We start from the raw sequence: 14959 nt of genomic DNA on the forward strand, positions 1-14959 counted from the left end.
TAAAACTTCTCGCTTTTAACTATATAGCACTCAAGGAAAAAATAAAACAGGTAAGCCACTGTGAGAAGGGACCGACACATGAGCCGACAGATGGCATTCGGTGCTTACTTTGGAAGCCGCCCAGTCAATCCAGCCTTTAGCGCAGGGGTCTACATTGATGAGGACGAGGCCTTCCACAAGTTCCGGATGACTGAGCTGAGACAGAAGACAAAAACAAGAAAGTATGAGAGTTCCACTCTCAGCATTCTTCTACAAATACAAGAGCACAGTTAATTACTTCTTATTATGTCTTAATGCCTCAGATTTGAAAGTGAGTCTTTGAAGAGATGCTAGGGAGGCTATTCAAAAAAAAAAAAGTAGCTCTTTCAATCTGATTTAGCACCTGGAAAAACAGTTTCTTCACGTGCTGTCAAATCTATGGGGGAGACCAAGATTTCCACAGCAAATGAAGACACCCAGTATGTCTGCAGTTGATTAGCTCACAGTGGGTCTTCCCCACTGAGAGAAGGGCCTTGAGCTAGTGGGTGTAAGGAGCTGCTGAGGCTTAAACTGGCTATTTCACACTCAATAGGGGCTTCTTAAGTTTTTTTTTTAAATCACATGAATAGGTGCTATACCACCCCGCAAAAAATGTTCTTTCACCCAGGAGTCATTTGAAAAAAAGTTTTTAAAATAAAAATCAATAGGAACATTTCTATGTAAACTGAAAACTCTCTAGCTTACTACTTTTCCTCCTCTGATTACACTGATTCTGCACACGATAGAAAATTTGATAACCAGAGAAATCATAAAAAGCAGAAAATGAAATTCCCTATTATCTTACTGCAAAACATCAATCCCTGTAAATATTTTGGTATATTTCTAGTCTTTTCCTATGCCAAACTTTATGTGAGTCTGTATTCTAACTTTGTTAATGTTGTATTATAGTGAATCACATCATTACAAGCTCTTCTTACAAAATTTTAGTGGCTGTATAAAATTCCATCATAACTATTCTCTAAGAATTACTTTTTATTGACTATGTACTGCCTTCATTTGTGATTTTTCAGGTGCTGTAGGTATATAGCAAGGCTTCATAGAACCCTGTATCTGGAGCTGACAAAATTAATAAAAAACTGACATGAGACCCGCAACAGTACCTGGTCACCCAACATAGCAGTAGGAGCTGAGGTCTAGGCAGTGTCTCAGGGGTATGGAAACAAATCCTCCCTGTACTTACCGCGAATTTGCTGAGGATGTACGCTCCAGCTCCGACTCCAATCCCAATGATGCTTTTCACACTGTGAATGAAACACGCAAACACAGACAGTGTTAACTCACGGGGAGGTAGCATGGCAAAAATGGACGGAATACAACTGAGTGCAAATTCTGGCTCTGATGCTTATCAAATAGAGAATTTGCTTAAATTTCTTTAACTTCCTGAGGCTCACTCAGTTCCCTCTCTCTAAAACAAAGATATGACCACCTACTTCTAAGTTGATTTTAAGGGTTGAAGGAAATGACTAAAACCTGAGGGTCATGCTTGACAGCTCATTCTCCGATCACCTCCACGTCTAACCCATCAAATCCTATAGAGTCCACCTTCAAAGTATTTCCATCTGTCTTCATTAACTTCACCCCCCACCATCCAGTATCAAGCTATCATCATTACCCCTTGCTTTACGTGTCTCCCTGCCTTTTCCTTCACTCCTCTCCAACCCACTTTCTCCACAGCTAGAGTAATCCTCTTTAAAAAAAACATAAACAGCTTCCCTGATGCCCAATTTACATATCTAGTGTGGTTATTTTAAAAGACCAAATTGGATTATCACTCTCCTGCTTAAAAGCCTTCAGCATTTTTTTTAAATGAAATCCCAAATTTTTACTTGATATGTGAGACCTGTGTAATCTGGTCTTTGTCTCTTTCTTGAATTTTACATGTATTTCTCCTATCTGCTCATTTGCTCTAGGACTTTTGGACATACTAATTCTTTTGTCTGGACTTCTCTTGCCCTGGCTCTCTGGGTATGTAGCTCCTTTCTTTCCTCTAAGTCTGAGACTTGATGATATCTTTTTAGAGAGGAAACCCCAAAACAGCTTTGATACAGGGATATCAGATCAAATCACTGGGGAGGAGTAGGAGGAGGTTGCCTGGGGCAATGGTAAACAGTCTAGGATTGGCTGTAAAGCTGAATGCCTCCAGAGCACATGGAATTATGGGACAGAAGATTTAAAATAAAAGAAGGGCTCCCAGCCCCGGCTGGTGTAGCTCAGTGGATTGAGCATCATCCTGGACTAGGTTGCAGGCCAGATTCCCAATTGGGAGCATGCAAGAGGCAACCAGTCGATGATTCTTTTCTTCTTCCTCCCACCCCTCTCTCTAAAAGTAAATAAATAAATAAAATACTTTTTAAAAAAGGCCTGTCTGCCTTTCTTCTTCCTCAGGGATGCCTGATGATCGTGCTGCAGCTGCACGCATTTTCCAACAGATGGCAAGGAACTTGGGCAAAGCCTAGGATCGGGATGGCCTGGCAGAGGGTGGCAGGGTTATTCTTCTTTGGGTGTTCTAGAGGGGACAACCTCTGAGGCAGAAGCCTGCCATTTTTCCAAAATTGTGTAGCTTTTGTATATTACATTGTTTTAGTCTGTAAACTAACCCATAGAAATAAGATACTTAACAGGAGGAATACTAGGAAAACTCAGGTGTTAGCCTTAACTGATGGGCTTATGTGTTTAAAGCTGTAAGTGACTAATATATGCAGATAGCTATTATTTCAAAATTGTGCAGTTTTTGAATATAGACTCCTTTCCTTTATCACCAAACCTCTGCTTCCTGAACTTTGCCCGGAGGGTGGTGGGCAGCAGGACCCCACTCACTGCTTGATAACAGCCTTATCTATGTAGGTCCTGCCCTTATTTTTTATCACACCATCCCCACCGACTTTTAATAGCACTTCAGTTGTGATTACTTGTTTGCTTACTTGTTAATTGTTTCCCCCACTACGATGTAAGACCCTGGAGGGTGGCAGTGCCTATCCTGTCAGATACATAGTAGAAAGTCCGTAAAAACTGTGTGAGAGAACTGAACAAGGAACCTACCTTAAGTGGGTAAGAACCGGAGGCAGCATTTCAGCTAGCTCATCCATTGTGGGGTACTGGTACCTGAAATCCAAAAGGATACCGCCTGAATTAGAATGCAACCATATTTTACAATTACAAGAACAGCTAGAAAATGGAGTTCTTAGATAAAAGCATTCCCTTTATCAAAGGAGGTGATGTGGAGTCTGGGAATGACTTTGGCATGTGTGACGACACTTCCTACAACTGCTGTGCCAAACAGAAGGTAAAAGAACCTACATGTTTCTACATGTTTTTTGTCCTCAAAAGCAGTCTCTTGGCCCTGGCTGGTGTGGCTCAGTGGGCTGAGCGCCAGCCTGCGAACCAAAGGTCATTGGTTCAATTTCCAGTCAGGGCACACGCCTGGGTTGTGGGCCAGGTCCCCAGCTGAGAGCCTGCAAGAGGCAACCGATTGCTGATTCTCTCACACATTTTGTTTCTCTCCCTCCTTTCCCCTCCCTCTGAAAATAATCCCGGACCAGAGGAAGCCATTTGAAAAGAATAGGTAATATGGCTCTTTCTCAGGGTAGTTCATTCCACCCACAGGGATATGGCTCATTCCAAATCCCTAGCAATCACTTCAACTGGGGTTCAGTCTCAGTAAACTTCCAACAGTGAGAATCGACTAAAAGTATCTCTTGGTCTGCTGCTTATATCTAGGCAGCTAAAAGTAAAAGTAAATAAAGCTGTACTGGGCTTAAGCATAGTCACAAATCCTGGGCTCTTTACTATGAATGTTACTTATTTTACCTAGGCATAAGACAATATGGTTACCTGTTTACTGCATTTGAATTTGGTTTAGGACATGAACCACTGGAGTAATAAAACAGTCAAGCACACCCAGGAATGGATTCAAACTAGGCATCCAAGAAAAGTAGGGAGCACCTAAAGATTACAGATTCAAAGATCCTCTGCTTGAAACACTTGAGCAACGGAGTGCTTTTTAGCCATCTGTGCACAAAATAGAAAAAAGGAACAGGCCCTGGCTGGGTACCTCGGCTGGTTAGAGTGTTGTCCCAATACACCAAGGTTGCAGGTTTGATCCCCATCAAGGCACATATAAGAATCAACCAATGAATGCGTAAATAAGTGGAAAAAACAAACCAGTATTTCTCTCTCCCTGTCCCCTTTTCTCTCCTTCTAAAATCAATAAATAATAAAAATTTTTAAAAAGAACAGGATCCAAATCTTACTGGATATAATCAGCTGGTCACTGGCCAGTTTGTGTCTGAGAGACAGAGCTCGAACATGACTCGGTCAGTAACACGGACCGGGGGCCATTCTGCCTGTGTTCAACCCCCACTCCGCTGCTTGTTATGTCATCTTGGCCAAGCATTTTCTTGCTACCTCTGGGCCTCAGTTCTTCACTTGTTAAATGGAGTAAGAGTAAACCTGTCTCATAGGGTTGTGAGAGTTAAATGACCTAATAAATGTAAAATATTTAAAGCCATGTCAGGAATGTTGTGTAAGTGTTAGCAATTATTTGTCTGCAACGGTCTATTTCACAGCAGCCACTGGCAAAGGCAGCTCCGGAGATGAGGAGAGAGGCACAGGGGAAGAATTAGCATTCCACAGCTGGTGCTTTCACTGCTCCTCCCAAGGTCTTCTCAACAATCCTGTCTTGCAGGGAAGAAGAGTTCGGGAGACTCTGGCTCCGCCTCACAAAGCAGATTTAGGATAAGGCTGAGTTCCAAGTCTAGTAAAAACGCACCTCAACCTGATAGGGCAGATGCTCAGATAAATGGTTCCACAGATATTTGAATTCCTGTCACGAGAGGTAAAGGTGGGGAGATACTCCTAGGAAGCTCAGAGGAATCTGAGTTTGGGCCGAGGTAACACAAAATGACAGATTTAAAACAGGTGAGGAAGGAAACAGATAAAGACCGTGAGAAGTGGGTGTTCCAGACACTTCTGCCTAGCAATCAGAGGGAGACAGGTTCCCGTCCACAGACAGCCCTTCCTGGGTGTGGGAAAACATGCAGTTTTCCTCAACAGACTGTATAAGACAGTCCTCTCAGAGCAAGGCAAGGAAATAACGAGGACGGCTGGTCGGTAAGTATCATTTGTAGGCTGTGCTACAATCAGCTGGGAAAGGAAATGCTTCTCCCGCTGGAACTCAGGCATTTGCTCGTGAGTGCAAAGATCTTGCTTGCCACCTTACCCTGTTGGGAACGAGGGTGCCCCTTCCTGTTGGCCTGGGGCATCCACATGACAGACAGCGAAGTGCTGAGTGATCTCTTGCATATCCTCAAAGTTAAAGAACGCATTGAAACAGGATTTATCTGCAACAGCAAAGACAATTATAAGTCACAGGCCTTCCATTTCTCCCCAATTTTCCTCTACTGATCAATTCTGTATTATCGTCCTTTCATTCCCTTTTAATCACTGTCCCACTAACATGAGGTGTCTGAACAATCTGTCTGATTCAAGCTGCCCTAAAGGCTGAATACCAGACATCTCATGACTTGAAAATAACTAATTCTCAATTTTACACAGTCTACAAAGTGGAAACCAATTCTGGTGTTGCACAAGATAATCTTATACTCATAATGCTGTCATTTTTCATGTATCTTATTCTTCAATCTGACATGGAGACACAGATTACATCCCAAGAACCTGGCTAGAGCAAGTACCTTGGGCTGCTCGCATTCACTATGTGGACGACTGTCTCCTGTAAAAAGGGTCAGGCTGCTGCTTCAACAGCCAACCTTTTAGTATAACTGCTTAAATCGCTCTTCTACAAAAGCTCTAGCAATACACTGCAGCCTTGAGTGCAGACCACCTCTGAAAGCCAGAAAAACGTGAAAGAGAATGTACGTATACAGACTGTGTGTGCCTATGGCTAGGGCCAGCATCTTATACTGCCACCTGGAAAGCTCACTTAAAGCCACTGATGACAGGCTGTAGCATTCATTAAAGAGTCCACCCCAAAGTTAAGTTCAAAACCTGGATTTGCTAACTTGAAATACAAAAAAAAAAAAAAAAATCAAAGTTTAGACTTAAAAAGAACCTGATTTTAGTTCTATTTTCTTGACCAGTTCATTACATAAAGTTCTTTAGTGGATACAACACAGAGCTGAGGTATAATTCCAGTCCCCCAGACGAGTTCTGCGCATTTCCGGGGAACATGAATCATGCCAGTAACACGAAGAGGGAAGATTAAGGCAGAAAGAAGAAAACCTATGTTCTACTGGAGTACTAGGACCCGTTACCTGCGTGTTTTTAGAACATACGTAGATTAAGTATAATAAAAAGGGAACATATCAAATGAAATACATACGGTTGAGGCCAATGTCATGATATGTCAGAATAACTGGTCTGTTTCCTCTCGGTAGGCCTCTGACAGTGACGTGGACCACGCCATGAGTTGTTTCTATGTCATGTTCCTGGAAGAAGAGAAAGAGGTCTCAGCAAAGGCAGAAGGACTTCCAGGTTGCTGAAGTTTCACAGTATGTGATTCACAGCTATTTCCCACTGGCCGCGGCAGGACACATCACTGAACTATAAGCATACCACGGAGATGTTATATTACACAGAAGAGTCCTACTTTCTAATATTTTTCAGATAAACTAACAAATAAATGAGGAGAAATATACCTTCTTATCCACAAAACTAATTTTCTTAAATGGGGGGGAAATCAGGGATCTGTTGAGAATATATTTGCAACTGGCTATGGGAAGGAGATCAACAAGTTGAGTAAGGACCCAGTAAGACCTGGGAAAGAAAGGCGAATGAAGCAGAAGATACAAAGGTGGTGGGTAAAAGGCCAGAGGCTTGAGAGCCCCTTCATGTATGTTCCGTAGGCACCCCTGGGTGTGTGTGCCTAAATGTGTCCCCTTCCTCAGAGCTGCCATTCAGTCTCACTCCTGCATTACAGGAGTGGCTCTCGCTGCCATGATTACAGACTGTAACCTTATGGCCACGGCTAACTGGAGTCAGGTGGGCATCTGGTCCATGCTGGCTCAGCTTCCTTCCCTGAGGATTTGTAATTGCCACTAAGAGATTCCATCCTTAGCTTGGTTCTTCTCTAGAACAGAGATGTGAACTGGGAGCTTATATTAAGCATTTTCACTGCTCTAATTCCTGGTTCTAGCTTAATTCCCCAGCTATCCCTGCATGGCCTCTGGTTTAAACTAACTTGGGTGGGCTTGTCCCCTGTACCCCAAAGGATCCTAAACAAAGCAACGAGTAAAGTTTAAGATGTAGTGAGAGAGCAGAGCTGAGGAGCTGAACAAAGCGGGAGCCAAATGCAACCACAGCTGCTGAGACCAGCACTAAGAGTGTTTGGGTGTAAAGAGACTGTGGATAAGTTAACAGATTTATTCTAGTCTTCCTCAAAGTCTGTATTTCTCAAAGATAAAAAACTCTCACGTCTAGCCTAGTGAATTTTTGCTGACAAAGTCATCCACACCTATCTTAGAAAGTCTTAACAGTGGATAAGACAAAATTTACTATGTCAATAAAAAACCCAACAAAGGCAAAGGGCTTCCAACTTAATTTCCTATCTAACAATGAATCTTACCAGAGCTTTGGTTTATTTTCTGATGCAGGGCACGAAACAATCTCAGGCTAACTGACCAACAGTGTGTCTCACATCAGAGGGCCCAGGCTTGACTCAGTATTCCTGCTGTTCTCCATTATCACTAACCTCTATTCAAAAGCTTGAAAAGGGGGCAAAATGAAGGAGAGAATCAGGTACTATGAACTAACTGGCTACAAAACCAAGTATAGGGTTTGGATGGAAGCAATAGAAAGACAAATTCCTGTTGCCAAATAAGCATTTCTCTTCTTGTAATGTCAGACTTACTGAAGAGACCCCTCCACCACCATCAGGTTTGTTCATGAAATAACTATTTATGAACCCCACCACCACAGCCTGGACTGAGCTCTGGGGATTAAACAATGAACAAAAGAGTTATGGTCCCTGCTCTCCCAGAGAGAACGTTTTAATGGAGAGGCACACAATAAACACACAAATCAACCAATCCATAACAGTTGTGGTTAAGTGCTGTGAAAGAAATAAACAGAAAGTTGTGACAGAAAATTGAGAAGACATTAACTCTATTAGCAGTCAGGATAATGTATATATTAAATCATTGAAATGTGATTTCAGACACACCAGAATGGCAAAAATGTTAAAGTTAGATAATGCCAAGTGCTGGCCAAGATGCAGAGAACTAATAAGTCATATATACCCTTGGTGGGCATGTAAACTGAAATAACTACTCTAGAAAACAATTTGATAATTTCTAGTAAAGTTTAGAGGTGTCTAACTTACAGCAGTTTTACTTTTAATTTAGATTTAGTAAAATCTAAAGCAATTCTCAAACATGGTCATACATATAAAAATATGCATAGAGATATACACTGAAACTTTATAATGTCAAAAAATGAAAACAGGTAAATATTCATCAATACAGAAACTGATGAATGAATTATGACATATCCATATAATGCAATACAGATAAAAATTCATGAGCTAGAGGTATAAATATTAATAGAGAAAAATCTCGAAAATAAAATACTGAACAGAAATGCAGCGGGATATGTATATACCACTTATGCAGATTTTTTTTAAAAAGCAACACTATATAGACTGTACACGGTCACATACATATATTTAAAGTGTAAAAACTTGGAGAAGGAATGACACTAATATTAGGACTTGGTTCCTCCTGGGAGGTTATAAGATTAAAAAGGGGGCCCTGGCTGGTGTAGCTCAATGGATTGAGCACAGGCCAGCGAACCAAAAAGGTCTCTGGTTCAAGTCCCAGTCAGGGCACATGTCTGTCTCTCTTCTCCTTTCCTTCTCCTGTGTCTAAAAAATAAATAAATAATTTTTTTAAAAAAAATTTTTAGGATTTTATTTATTTATCTTTGGAGGGGAAGGGAAGGGAAGGAGAGAAGGAGAGAAATATCAATGTATGGTTGCCTCTCATGTGTCCCCTGCTGGGAACTGGCCTGCAACCCAGGTATGTGCCCTGACTGGGGATCGAACCACGATTCTTTGATTCGCAGGCCTGCACTCAATCCACTGAGCTACACCAGCCAGGGCTAAAATCTTTTTTTTAAATATATTTTATTTATTTATCTTTAGAGGGGAAGGGAAGGAGGGAGGGAGAGAAACATCAATGTATGGTTGCCTTTCGTGCGTCCCCTGCTGGGAACTGGCCTGCAACCCAGGCATGTGCCCTGACTGGGAATTGAACCACGATTGTCTGGTTCGCAGGCCCGCGCTCAATCCACTGAGCTACACCAGCCAGGAACTAAAATCTTTTTTAAAAAAGATTTAAAAAGGCAACTCAAGAAATTTTCACTCTCTCCTGTTTCATTCTTGAAAGAAAGAGAATAAAGAGGGAGGGAGAAGCTCACAGGGGAACTCAAAAAAGTTAAAGATTTGAGCTTTAGTCATAGTTGATAGGCTTAAGTGATTGATGCATGTGGAGAACTGTTATTCCAGGGACTGGAATGTCCCTGGAAGTTCCTGGAACCAATGGAACACACGAAGTTCCACAAGCAAGTCAACCTTGTGCCCCTGCACAAGGGGTCTGCGAGCAGATGGAGATGGCAGGAGATGGTATCTCAGCCACCTCATTCCAGGGAGGGAACTCTGTGATGCAGATGAAGAACTGCTGATCAATAGATAGAGCAGGAAATAGATCAACTAGGAAAACTGCCTGTGTGCCGCAACTCTTATCCAATGGACCCCTTCCCCAAGCCCCTTACCTACTCTTCTGTTTATACAATAAAAAGGACACCCTGAGGCGAGATGTTAGATGGTTTCTGAGGGTATGTAACCTGCCATATTCTCAGATCACTGCCATCTAAATAACGCACCCACAAAGATTCGATCTTTGTCTCTACTTACTGGTTCTGGTAGTGACAAACAGCATGAGTGCCAATCTTTCTGGTTTCTAAGCTAGCCTCTGCCAGATGGGTGACACTACAGGAGAACCCAAATTGACGAGCATGTGCAACAATTTGTCATCACGACAATCTAGTGGTTGGAGACTTCCTTCTGCCACATCCAAACCTTCCCTGGAGTCTGGCTTAAATATTCTGGCTTGGCCTCTGCTGAGGGGAAGATCAGTTTACGCTTTGGCCCTAAGGTTAGCAGACCTTCTCAGGCCAGGAAACTGATGGGGATAGTGTATGTGGGGGTGGAGTGAGATGGAGGATAATGAGCTGTGAGGTTAGATCAGGAAGAGGATGAAAATGGAGATATAACAGATGAAGTACAAGAGAACATGTTAAAAGCATGTGAGGGAATAGGGCAAAGTAACTACTTTATCATTTCATAATCTAGATAAAATTTAGAGTTAAAACTGGCTGACAAAATTTCAACTTTTCAGGGAGACCTCAGCTCCTACCTTCCATAATACACCTACAAGTTGTGTAATGACCAAAGGAGCAGAGTCAACGTGAGTTCCCGAGCAACCCACAGCTGAAACTGTCTCACAGAGCTTCTCTTCATTCCAGTTTGTGAATGTAAATGTTATTAGCAGAATAAAGAATATAAAAAGAAAGGAGACAATCACCTCCATATGGACTTCTAAATATACCCTTTATGATCTGGTGTCTATGAAGAGCTTGAACAAGTCTTCATTTAAAGAAAGATGAGCGTGCAGAGACCCTGGCTGCGGAACTGACTCAGTGGTTAGGCCACTGCAGGGGTGAAGCTGCGACACCTTTCTGCTTCAAACATCATCTGTTCCACAGGCTGTTTCCCAGTTACCTTACCCTGCACCCTAGCATTCTACAGGGTATGACAACATGATGACAGTCTATGCTCAGAGGGTACACCCCAAAGTAGTGCCTTACAGGCTCCGGTCATGGATATCTTCCGGTATTCTCTGATTAGTTACTACCTCTAAGGTAATACACTTAAACATGATCCCCTTTATTCTCCAAGCTTATAAAACAACCTAAAATCACATTGGTCCTAGACACACTTCTCCATCCTGGACTGCCTCCCTCTTAATATAAAAGATGTAGTTTAGTCCTGAATGGTGTGGCTCAGCAGGAGGAGCGTCATCCTGCAAACAGAAAAGTTGCCAGTTTGATTCCCGGTCAGGGCACATGCCTGAGTTGTGAGCCGTGTCTCCAGATGGGGGAGTGCAAGAGGCAACCCATTGTTTCTCTCACACATTGTTTCTCTACCTCTTTTTCCCTCCCTTTTGCTCTCTCTAAAAATAAATAAAATCCTAAAAAAATACATAAAAGCTGTAGGTTAAGTCTTTTCTTTAAAGAATTTAAGGCTTTAGGATATCATCATTAGTTGATAATCAACTTTCACCCTTTTTTTCTGAGTTCTCTTCCTTTGACTAAATGTGCTGTCACCAGAACTACATAATCTGACTTATTATAATCTCTCTGAATGTAGTTAAAGAATAGGCCTCCACAATGACTCAGCCAGCCTGCTACCTATCAGTAGAATACATTTTCCTTTTACTAAAGTTCTGTTACATTTTCTCTGACTCTGTCCTCAGTTCTCTCCCATCCTACCCCTCACATCTTACAATCTAGTTCAATCAACAGTCTGTCAGACATCTAATTTTACTTTTCAGCTACCCACGACTCTTAGCCTTCTCATAAATCATGTCTTCATCTGAAAGCTTCTTTTGCAATGTGTCAACATAAAATGTATCTTTTTCTTCAAAGCCAACTCCAATGATCTTTTTCATATAGCCTTAGATAACGCTGAAAAGGAAAAAAGTGAAGAACTATTTAACCCACACACAACAGCCCAGAACACCATCGGACTCTCCAGGGAACATGGACTCTCCAGGGAAACCCAGGTGGGAAGGGGTCCAGGTAAGTGCATGTAACCCCCACACAAATGGCCTGGTCCATGCTAAGCCAGGACTTCTTACCTGACCTTTTCCCCTAGAATAATACATAAAGATCTTTGTTTCTCAGTGAGGTTGCTAAGTTGGAAGAATGTGAGTTTGGGACAGCTGGCAGCATCCATCCCTGATGGGTCAGAGCTTGTCGGAGAAATAAACCCTCAGTGACAGGAGAAAAGGGAACTGAGACTAGGGGTGGTGATTAAAAAACAAAACAAAACACCTAGCTTTTTCTCTAACATTCTTTTTTCCCTACAAAGGAGAATAAATTCACCTATATCCTTAGTGACACAGGACAAATGGAATAGAAAAACTGAGACAGTTAAACAAGCAGTTTGTAGCCATATAGTAAATCCCATCTTCCCTAAATGAAGATCACGTAAAAGTAAATGGTTTACACTTTTCGCCAACCAGAGGGTAAATGGCTTAAATCGCCCTATTCAGAGACAGGCAGCAGAAATCCAATTAGGGCCATTTGCCAACCATACCCAAGGACAGATGAAGTTAAGGAAATAAATCTCTTTTTGATACATCCACATAAAGCTGATGAATATTCTACTGAGATCCTCCTGTAAGACCTCTCCTAAACCCCCTCCTTTAAACCCCTCAAACTGAACACCCCAGCACTCACTCTCCCTCCCAGAAGCACACCCCACAGTTTCCTTCCCCTTTTACTTCCCCCATGGACATGAATCTCCTAAACTCTAAGGGACCCCATGAGGTTTGCAACCTCATAGACATGAATCTCCTAAACTCTAAGGGACCCCATGAGGTTTGCAACCAGGCAGCAATGGGGAGCAGCAGCTCCTCCAGGGCTAACCTCTGACTCTGTCCCCAAGGCCCCCTTTTCTCTGACTTCCTAGTGAGCTAAAGCAGTCCTGCCAAGGCTCATTTCTTTCCTATAACATTTCCAGAGACTCAAGGCAACCCCCTTAAGGCTCTCTTGTTGCTTCCAATAACCTAAGCCCTTTTTCATTCCACTGTCCCTGGCTTTAGTAAATATATTTTCAAAAATCACTTGGACTTGTGTTGTAAAATCTTTCCTGTACAAAGTCAAGAAGCCACATACTACTGGCTGGCCTTTTCTGATAACACTTAGAACTTTAAACAATCAACCTCACTCCCCCAGAAGCAACAAATGCAGGAGGGTTCAGGGAGTACATGGGGATCTCAAGCGGAAGGAATTATGAACAGAGGCCATCAAAAAGGAATACCACAAAGCAGAAGTAGGGTTTAATCAGCAATAATTTCAGTTTTGCTAGGGGTGGGTGGGACATACCAAGGAAAATGGTTGCCAAAAGGTGGACTGGGACCCTGTTCTTAACCTTCAAGGCCAGGAGAGGAGCATGGAACTGATCAAGACCTCCACCACAGAGTGCAGCAGGTAGCCAAATCCCAACTCTCTCCAAATACCTCTTTTCTATCGGGATATTTATTTTACCATAATTTTTGGACTATAAGATGCACCTCCCCATTTGGGAGGAATAATGGTTGTTAATGCTGCTGTTGAGTTCTGTTTACATTTATATTGGTATAATACTGTTATTTATGTCATTAAATATTTTACCACATTTTTTGCTTCAAAATCCCCCCCCCATTTTCCTCTTCTAAAACCTAGGTGTGTCTTATGGTCCAAAACATACAGTAGTCCTCTTTCTATAACAATGCCCATATACCACTGACTGGGAAGAGTTTAATCCCCTTCAGAAGAGGCTGGTCACATATATACATTCAAATTATGGTACTAAAAACTGTTCTTCAAAGTTGGTTCTATAAAAAGCTCTCTAAAGAGCTGCTGCATTTAAATAGCCAGCATAAATTTACTCAACCCTTGTCCATGCCTGGATTATCCTAGAAGCAAGAACTCCATTCTTGTGGGTTCACTGTGTTATCAGCCTCTTCTATGAGAATGATATATTCTGGCAGACAGCTTTTCACTCTCCATTAATATTTATTGAGTACCCCTCCAGTGGAAGTGGAAGGCACTTTGACATGATATGCCAAGAGTCTTAAATATGCTCATTCCAGGAACCAATCTAAGGAAGTAACCTGAAGCGTGGGTAAAATTTATGCACAAAAATGTTCAATGAATTGAACATATGAGCAATCTAATTTCCAAAAATTATGAAACAGGTAAGTCACGTTATAGCAATATGATGAAACAACAGGTAGAAATTTTTATGAGTTTTAAAATGGCATGTGAGACTGTGTTCTAATATTATGTCAGAAAGGAGATACAAAATTGTATATCCAGTGTGACCAACCAAATAAATATTGAAAATATTTTAATAAATATTACAGACATACATATCTTAATACTAAACATATTAACATGTTTGCCCCTGGGTTGTAGAACGATGAGTTTTTCTCCAGCTATACTTTCTAATTCTAATTCTAATTCTCTGTGCTTTCCAAATATTTGATAATGAACTTATACTCTACTCTTCTAATAAAAGTAAGAACTGGACAGAGGGCTGGGGCTGGGCGGAGGTGGGCTAATGAGGGGAAAATGGGAATATCTTTACAAGTATTGACAATAAAAATAAGGTTTAAAAATGGGAAAGAAATATAATAGATACAGCTATCTCTAGGTAATCTTTATTATACTTTTCTGAATTTTCTAAATTTGTTTCTGATTATACACAAGTTATTTTTTAAAAGCATTATATCGTAGACACAGAGAGGCTACAGTATCTCAGTTCTAGTTTCAAGCTTTTAAATGGTCTCACAAGGAGAGAATTAAGTAGCAATGAAGTAGATAAATGGACAAGAAGCCTGCTGACTCATTGTTTCAACTGGCAGTAGGTTCGCTTGTCCTTTCTCATCAATTCTAAGCACGTCACCTCTGATCACCCCTTCCTTCATTACTTACACCCAAATATCACTGCTGTTTGCCTCAGAGGAGCTATACAACAATGAAATCACTTGGTACAAGCAAAGAACCAAGAGAAACAGTACAATTTTAATTACACAGTCAATTACTGAAAAAACAAAACAAAACCATATAGCTGATTAGT

At 41.5% G+C, this 14959-nt stretch overlaps 1 protein-coding gene across 1 annotated transcript in view; it reads right to left on the reverse strand.

Annotated features, from left to right (window-relative positions):
- The window catches only part of NDRG3 (NDRG family member 3), a 71090-nt gene that overhangs the window by 22909 nt on the left and 33222 nt on the right, over nt 1–14959 (reverse strand). The window contains exons 4-8 of the mRNA XM_037164533.2: nt 6377–6482; nt 5258–5378; nt 3079–3141; nt 1220–1280; nt 109–195 (exon numbers count right to left, since the gene is read on the reverse strand). Of these exons, the coding sequence (XP_037020428.1) occupies nt 109–195; nt 1220–1280; nt 3079–3141; nt 5258–5378; nt 6377–6482 (438 nt within the window). The remainder of the gene's footprint in view (nt 1–108; nt 196–1219; nt 1281–3078; nt 3142–5257; nt 5379–6376; nt 6483–14959) is intronic.

This window comes from Artibeus jamaicensis, unplaced genomic scaffold (genome assembly GCF_021234435.1).
Source record: "Artibeus jamaicensis isolate MK-2021 breed Jamaican fruit bat unplaced genomic scaffold, CSHL_Jam_final contig_685, whole genome shotgun sequence".
Lineage (NCBI taxonomy): Eukaryota > Metazoa > Chordata > Mammalia > Chiroptera > Phyllostomidae > Artibeus > Artibeus jamaicensis.